Raw genomic sequence first — 7,896 nt, 5'->3', positions numbered from 1 at the left:
TAAATTGATGTATATTAATTATAGACTATTTTAGAAACTTTACATTTATATCTAATAAAATATGTTTAATAAAATTCATGCAATTCATAATATAGGTTCATCTTTCTTCAATATTGCGATAAATTTCTTATAGCAAACAAATGTTGATATAAAAGCATTTGCTAAAATACTATATTTTTTAATGTTAACTTTGCTCTTTCCTCTTATCAATAAACATGATAACTTTTGCATTTTTTTTACTCTGATACAGTTAAAAATAGCAGTTCGTTTCTAATTGAAAAAAAAAAGAAAAAAAACTTAAATCAAAATATATTAATATTCTTTGAGATAATAAATATCACTTAAGATTTTTATAAATTAAAACAAATTATAAATTGTGTATTTTAAGTATTGCTTAAATGTATTTTTCTTTTACGTGATGCTTTCTTTTATATTTTCATTCACAACACCTACCTGCAATAACAGGTTGCATGTATTTGTCAATAATAATATTCTTTCATCACAACGATGTGTTGGCAGATCGTAATGTCGAAATTTGGATCACATAAATCAGTATTAATTTTCGGTTACTGTTTTATGTATGTACATACATACATAAAATTATTGCAATCACAACATCAAAATTAACTTCGCAAAATGTAGCGCCATGCAGTGGAGAACCGTGATACTTGATCGCTCAGGATATCATGCGGCACGATGCTGGCATGATCCCTGTTTCTGAGCAGTCGATCATTTCGATTCGCCGAGTATTCGGTAGAAAAGTCGATTAGACGAAGAATTTAATCTGTACAGTCTCAACGAACTGAAATAAACACTTTTCAGGTGAGCGGTCCTTACAAAATTATCAAAAATACAAATTTACGTGCGCTATTCCGACGTTTTCTTGTTTCGAGGTTATCTGTGTTCCAAAATGTTGCGCCGCGACGTTGTGATACTTACGTAATGTTATTTTTAGCGTGAGCGGGGATCATCACGTTTGTTAACGAACAACCGAGCAAGATTCGCCGGTGATGGATCCGGGATTTTACAAAAAAAGAAGAAAGGAGAGGTTATTCGACAAGCTACACAAAGGTGTTGTGAGCGTCTGTATGGGTGTCACAGCGATTAGCACTCTTTTCATCTGTTATAAGACGTATGAATTCTTTCGATACGTTCGACCCTTACAACAGGTACAAAGTAAACTGGTTGAGGATGAGCTCCTGTTCGAGGGCAGGAACATAGAAGATACATCAGAAAATTTGTCATAAGACACCACATGCTGTCACACAGTCAAGATGTATGTGTAAGCAATTCTTTTCACATATAGTAAAAGAAATGAATACAGTGAATGATACAATGCCGAGCAATGTATTTTCAAGAATGAATGTATTTATAGTCTGTACATTTAAGGACTGTAAATAAACTTATGTACATAAGTCTTATGTTCATATATATACATTAAAATTATGCTTATTGTAAATAAACTTTATAGCTTTATTTTGTGTAACAGATATAGTTTTAGATATTTTATTTATTAATTTTATAATGACACCATGTATCTTATGTGTCATATTTTGAATTATAAGTCTTCAATAATCTATATTTTTTTAAGGATTGGCTTTTTCGAGGTGCCAGATTGATTGTATGATGTCAGAAGCAAAGAATGACATGCAATAAACTAATTGTTATGTACAGCTTTATGGTTCAGTTTTTCCTTAAAAATATAACAATTTTGTAATCCTGAAACCTGTAAAATATATGAGAGACATCTGTTTGATATGTCATGTGGAAAATAATTTTTGAAATAATAGTTGCACAGTGGTTTTTAACAGCTGAAAAATGTACCATTATTATTAAAATCTGTACCGTCGAGAAAGCCAAGCCTTAATAATATTAGACGATAAATTACAACAAACTACAGATTGTAGAAAAGAAAAGAAATGTAAGTCATTTATGAAAAAATATACATTACAACATAATTTAAATGATACTATGCAGGAATATCCTATGATTAATTGACTCGTAATTTATTATATTTTCTTTATTTGAGAAGTTTTAATTGCAGTTACTTCAATCCCTGCTTCCCCAATATAGAATAATAATTTATATATTATATTATTGCAAAGTTTGTCTCTCCATTATATAAAAAGTATATTGTGAAACATTTAGCCCTGAGAAAACTTCGCCGAAAACGGTGTTGAATTTTGAACCTTGAATTTATAGCTAAAATTTCAGTATTCATGAAACCTATATACGTCAGCCACAATTCTGACACCACAATCTCAATTAGCACTAATTATAATTAAATTTTTGTCATGTGCCTAAACTATAAGCTTTTTTTTTTAATGTAAAAATCTTATAGAATGGCATGTAAACATTTTATAATTAATATAATATGGAAGATAATTATTCTCCGAGGCAGAATTGACAAGCTCGCATTGTTCGGTGCAACCGAACTTGAACGTCTTTACGAGGTGCACCGAATATTTTTATTTCCATTATTTCCATAGAGACTCTACTTTCTATCAATAGGCATAAATAGTTTTTGGAATAAATTTAGTAATGTATGATACATGTTTTTTTTGAGGAGCTCAACATTACGTCCTCTCTAAGATTCTCTCATACATACAAAAAAAAAACATCTACCACTACATTTAACGTTTGCACAAAACGCATTGGAAATCATTGTTCATTTTAAACGTAACGAATCCTATTAAATTTGGAACACATTTCGCAGTTGATTTGCACGATATCGAAATACGTATAAAATTCATATTACAGTAAGAAATATATAAAAGCAGCAATCTTTGCCTTGGTTAATCTCAAAATTGACTGTTGTATAAATTCGTATAATATATTTACATTCCTTCAAAAACATGCCAATATGTTGATGTATTAAAAATTATATATCGTCCATTTTTACTTCATTAAAAAGATGTTTAACACTAAAAATAGCGACAATTTCTTATTATGTCATAATGTACTATTAATGACAAATAATTCTCAGAATAATTTCTCTTATACGATAGGATAATCCCTTTTTTTATTAAACAAAAAATTCGTGATAATAAAGGGATAATTCTCAGCAATTAAAATCTCATATCGTAAAATTTATACAATAAATAAATGTCTTACAATGTCTTACATCTACTATTTACACTTGTATCGAATGAGTATGCGTCTTATATTTAAAAAAACACATAATGAAATGATAAGCAGGCAGTTTCTGTTTTTTCTAATATCAACGTAAAAGCGATCAAAAATCATCGTTCCAGTGTAACAAAACATTCTTAATAAGATAGTAATTAAAAAAGCTACTCTCTGCGAGTTGCATAGAAGGCAATGTATTTTATACATCAACCGGTAGTATTTACTCTTGAGTACAAAATACAGTGTACTGCACTATTTTATATGTACATTATATGTTCTTGCATAATGGACACAATTTGTACTCTATTCTTTGACATTTCCAGCTTTACAAAATAGTGCTTTGAGAAAACGTTCATATAGACATTATGTATGTCAAATGAAATCTTTTTCAACATTCTATACATCATTAGGATTCTTAAAATCATTCAATAATCATATGATATGATCATTGTATATTATGTGTGTATACATATATACCAATCAGGGCTGGGCATGTATTTGAAATACTTTCATTTGAAAAACAGTATCGATAAGATAATTATATTTTGTATTTCATGAGAAAACATATAAAAGTATCTTATATTTCAGTATTAATAACAAAAGATTATGAAAGTATTTTGTATTTTAAATACTAACATTGATAATCAACATTATATTATTTAAATTACAAGATACACAAAAAGTTTTCAATCTTTCGATTTTAAATACAAAATAGTATTATTTTTATGCGATCCGCTAAAATACAACATACGCTTGTATTGCAAATAGTGTTTTAAATAAAAGTATTTCAAATACATCCCCAGCCCTGGTACCAATGTATATCTTTGAACATTGATCAGTGTCAACCCTGAAATATGCTGTAACTGAACAATTTCCATGCGTTTAATGTAATATTACCTTGAGAGTACAATTATGTTTCCATCTAAATTAGGTTTTTGTGCGTAAAATAAAGGTATATTTGATAATATAATCCTAAAGGGAAAAAGGATACAGCAATATTTTTAAATTTAAATTATCAAACTGATTAAATATATTAAAAATTAAATTATAAATAATACGTATAGACGATACTTTTGAATAATGCACATTTTAAAGAATTTCACAAACCGACTTTATGTTACAAAGAGTTTTTCTTTAAAGATCTATTGTTATATATTCACGAGTATCCTCCATACGTATAGTATACAAGTGTATCCTCATTTTTCATCATAAAATAAAATACGAATAGTTTACACAAACTGTTTCTTTTACTTTCGTCCATACATTAAAAATAATAGAAAATAGATATATTGTTTCATCTCTTTTGTAATTTATTTACAAAAACTGAAGTAAATTGTATAACTAAAATTATAAAGACATAAGCCAGAAGGAAGATTTGCCGTTGCAAACATTCAAATTTGATAAAATGTAACAATATGGAAATCGTTCATATACATTCAGATACTTCATGCAATTAAGACATTTAATCCTGTACATTTACATTCAATCAGATACTTGCACAAGCCCTGCAGTTCATAGGCTAGAAACGTTCTGGAAACACATTGTGGAAATCTGTTGCTGATACATAGAACGGTTATGAATTATTCGACGAAGGATTTAAGTTCGATTCTACGCGCATTGAATCGATTTTGGCAACAATTTTTAATGCCGGACCTAACTTGATACTCATCGCCGACATAAGATGGTCTTCCTTCAGTAGCATAAGAGCTTGGCCGTCAATTTCCTGGATAGCAAAGTCCTCTGCATAATCAGCACATCCTGGTAAGCCGCGTATGAACTCGCATACTTCACCTACCTGCATGAAATACACGTAATTTTTTACAATTTCGCTCGTATTGAAGATATTCAAATATTTTTTAAGTGAAAAATCTTATAAAAATATCTCATTACCGTCCATTTAATCGGATTCACTTTCGGCAGTGATTCATCAATAGAGGATGTAGTAGTCGCAGATAAAGACCTATCCTCGCCGTTTTTCTTTGTCACGTCATTCTCGACGGTTTTAGTTTCAGTCTCTATTTCAATCCACTGTTTCTCCATAGCATCGCGTTCTCGCGTTTCACGTTTTTTACTGTAAATAAGACGATACATTTTTTTATTAAACAGAATTTATATATACAAAAGAAAATATTTAGAAATAATTCGCCATACCATGTTTACTATTACAAAGTATGCTCTCACCTCTTTGCACATATCGATGAGCAGAATCGCTTTTCTTTCTTTAACCTAACGTTCTGTTCGTCAATCATATTACCGCAGCTTTCGCATTTACTGTCTTGATCACTGGTTACATCCTCTTCGTTCGAATAAGTAGAACAAAGTTTCTTTCCTGTAGTCAAGATTTTATATTAGTTTGAACTTAAAACGTTGCATTAATCACTTGTGAGAATAATTTACTTACTTGGAGGCTCTTCGTGTATCTCTTTTTCTGTGATCGTGTTATTCCGATTAAGGATATTAGCAGTTTCTTGACTCACTGCGAATGGTTCTGATGCTGTAACATAGATAAGAAAAATGTTGATGTTTAATATTATTCGTGAAAGTGATATTTAATGTGACAATTAATATATATATAATTGATAAATATGTATGAAAGAAAAGCGACTATACCTTCCTGTATTACAAATCCTTCTATCACATGTGTAAGAACCTGCGGTTTCACCATGGCTTTAGGCGGCGCTTGTTTATTATTATTATTCATTATGACTGTTGCGGAGATAGGTATAATTTGTGAGTCATCGCTGACCACAACACCATTCGTAATAGCATTCACTGTATTGGCAAGCCCTGCTAACGGGTTATTGCACTGTTTCTCATCCACTTTTGGAGCAATTGTTTCGTCGTCCTTTACTGCCGTTTTACATTGATCTCCATCTGTATATAAACGGGCACAAAACCATTTATATCTTCATTCTGCCCATGAATTGTACCCAATAAATTTATTAATAAAATGAAATCAATACCCGTTATTTCCGACTGAAGTGGTGCCGTGATATCTTCCGTAGGGACAGGTACATCTTCTTTCTTTGCAGCTAACTTTATGCTATCATCAGTTATTAACGGGGAATTTGTGGTAGACGGTAATATCAGAGAGCACTCAGCCTGCGAATTACGGTCCGGCGACGTGATCATTATCGCCGAGTTGGTGTTATCGTGCGTTGATTGATCCTGTGTTGCATTTACGATTGGCACCGCTTGAACCTGCGACGGACCGCTTATTATTTGATTGCCAATAATCGTTGGATTAAGAGTCTAGAAAAAAAAGAGTATTCATTACCATTTTTAATTCTGCATGATATAGAGAAAAAAAATAATAAATTTTATTATCATCTTATAGTTATGCAACATAAATAAATATTTTACAAGACCTGTAATTTCCGAATAGGCATAGTAAGTAATACCGGTAAAGGAAGTTGCTGCATAGTCGACATCGCAGTTTGTGGCATTGGATTCATTTGTGATGTAGCAGCGATCCCAACCCCAACTCCAACTCCGCCTACCGAGACTACCGGCATAATTGAACGATCTGCTCCTAGTACAACGCCAGGTGGTGGTTGTTGCAACGTCATATTCGCTATGTAACAAAAATTTTCATACTAAAATACTGTCAAATAGTTTATATGTTTATACTTCATATCAATAATTCATTATCTCGATATTGGTAACATAAATGTCATGTAAATATTAACTTGAATAAGTGTTCTTACTCATGATAGGCTTAGTCTGTATTTGGGAGGATTGCACTTGTTGATACTGTTGTTGTAATTGCTGCTGTTGTTGTTGCGTATGTTGCTTCTGTTGTATGAAGACTGGCTGTTGCTGTATCGTTGGTTGGGCTTGTTGTTGCTGCTGTTGTGGAGGTTGTATCGGCTTGCCACGGCCTTTCCCGATAATGTTGTTACCTTTACCCTAGATATTTAATAAATAATGATACTGCTATGCATATATGAAAATTATCTACTATTTTATACTATTGTTTTTACTATTATGCTGACAGATGCATAATTATGGATTATTATTTATTGTCATCTAGTCATCATACAAGAGTTATAGTGTTTAAGTATCAGGGTATTGATCATATAATTTTTTCTCTAGAGCGGAAATGCGAAACGTGAAAATTTGTATGTATGTATGTACATGTACACACATACATATAAAAAAATTTACACTTTTCACGTTTCCGCTTAAGAGAAAAAGTTACATGATCGATACCCTGTTGTAACACTCGAAATAATCTTGATTTATTAATTTTTTTTATTAATATAGAATAATATATTTTTATATATCATATAGATTCAAGATAAAAATTAAATATGTGCGCTGATAATTAATATAGTAACCTGTGCTTGTACTGTAGCTTGTACTCCATAAACAGTTTGTGTGGAGACGGAACTGGCGGCCCGTATATTGGCAGCCTGCACCGCCAAAGACGACGGCAAGATACTCAACGGTCGCTGTATAGTTGTATTCGGTTTACCCTGTTGAGACTGTTGTTGCTGGATTTCCATCACTTTAGCAGGTTTTCCACCAGCAGCTATCTGTTGTACACCTTGTATCTGTTGCTGTGTCGCGAGAGCTAGTCCAAGAAAATAATAAACACGAGACTTGCATTTATCATTCTCTATATGAATTTTTGTTCACGTATTATAAGGAAAATTAAAAAAAATTCAATCAATACTAGAAATTAAAAAATTCCTATTGCGGTCGAAACTGGATCTTCTTTGCTTTAAATAATTCAAATTTGAATGATTAGCAGGGTTGGGTAAG

At 31.3% G+C, this 7,896-nt stretch overlaps 1 protein-coding gene across 4 annotated transcripts in view; it reads right to left on the bottom strand.

Annotated features, from left to right (window-relative positions):
• Positions 1-4,512: 4,512 nt before the first annotated feature.
• LOC108770225 (polyhomeotic-proximal chromatin protein) overlaps positions 4,513-7,896 on the bottom strand; it is a 10,090-nt gene continuing 6,706 nt past the window's right edge. For 3 of the 4 annotated variants that reach the window (XM_018521700.1, XM_018521698.1, XM_018521699.1), the window contains exons 6-14: positions 7,470-7,705; positions 6,837-7,038; positions 6,498-6,703; positions 6,093-6,381; positions 5,740-6,003; positions 5,531-5,623; positions 5,311-5,458; positions 5,020-5,200; positions 4,513-4,924 (exon numbers count right to left, since the gene is read on the bottom strand). In XM_018521700.1, the coding sequence (XP_018377202.1) occupies positions 4,703-4,924; positions 5,020-5,200; positions 5,311-5,458; positions 5,531-5,623; positions 5,740-6,003; positions 6,093-6,381; positions 6,498-6,703; positions 6,837-7,038; positions 7,470-7,705 (1,841 nt within the window). In that variant the 3' untranslated portion in view covers positions 4,513-4,702. The remainder of the gene's footprint in view (positions 4,925-5,019; positions 5,201-5,310; positions 5,459-5,530; positions 5,624-5,739; positions 6,004-6,092; positions 6,382-6,497; positions 6,704-6,836; positions 7,039-7,469; positions 7,706-7,896) is intronic. The other variant, XM_018521701.1, reaches the window with a different exon arrangement.

Source organism: Trachymyrmex cornetzi, unplaced genomic scaffold (genome assembly GCF_001594075.2).
Source record: "Trachymyrmex cornetzi isolate Tcor2-1 unplaced genomic scaffold, Tcor1.1 scaffold99, whole genome shotgun sequence".
NCBI lineage: Eukaryota > Metazoa > Arthropoda > Insecta > Hymenoptera > Formicidae > Trachymyrmex > Trachymyrmex cornetzi.
This window is presented reverse-complemented; position numbering and strand designations above follow the sequence as displayed.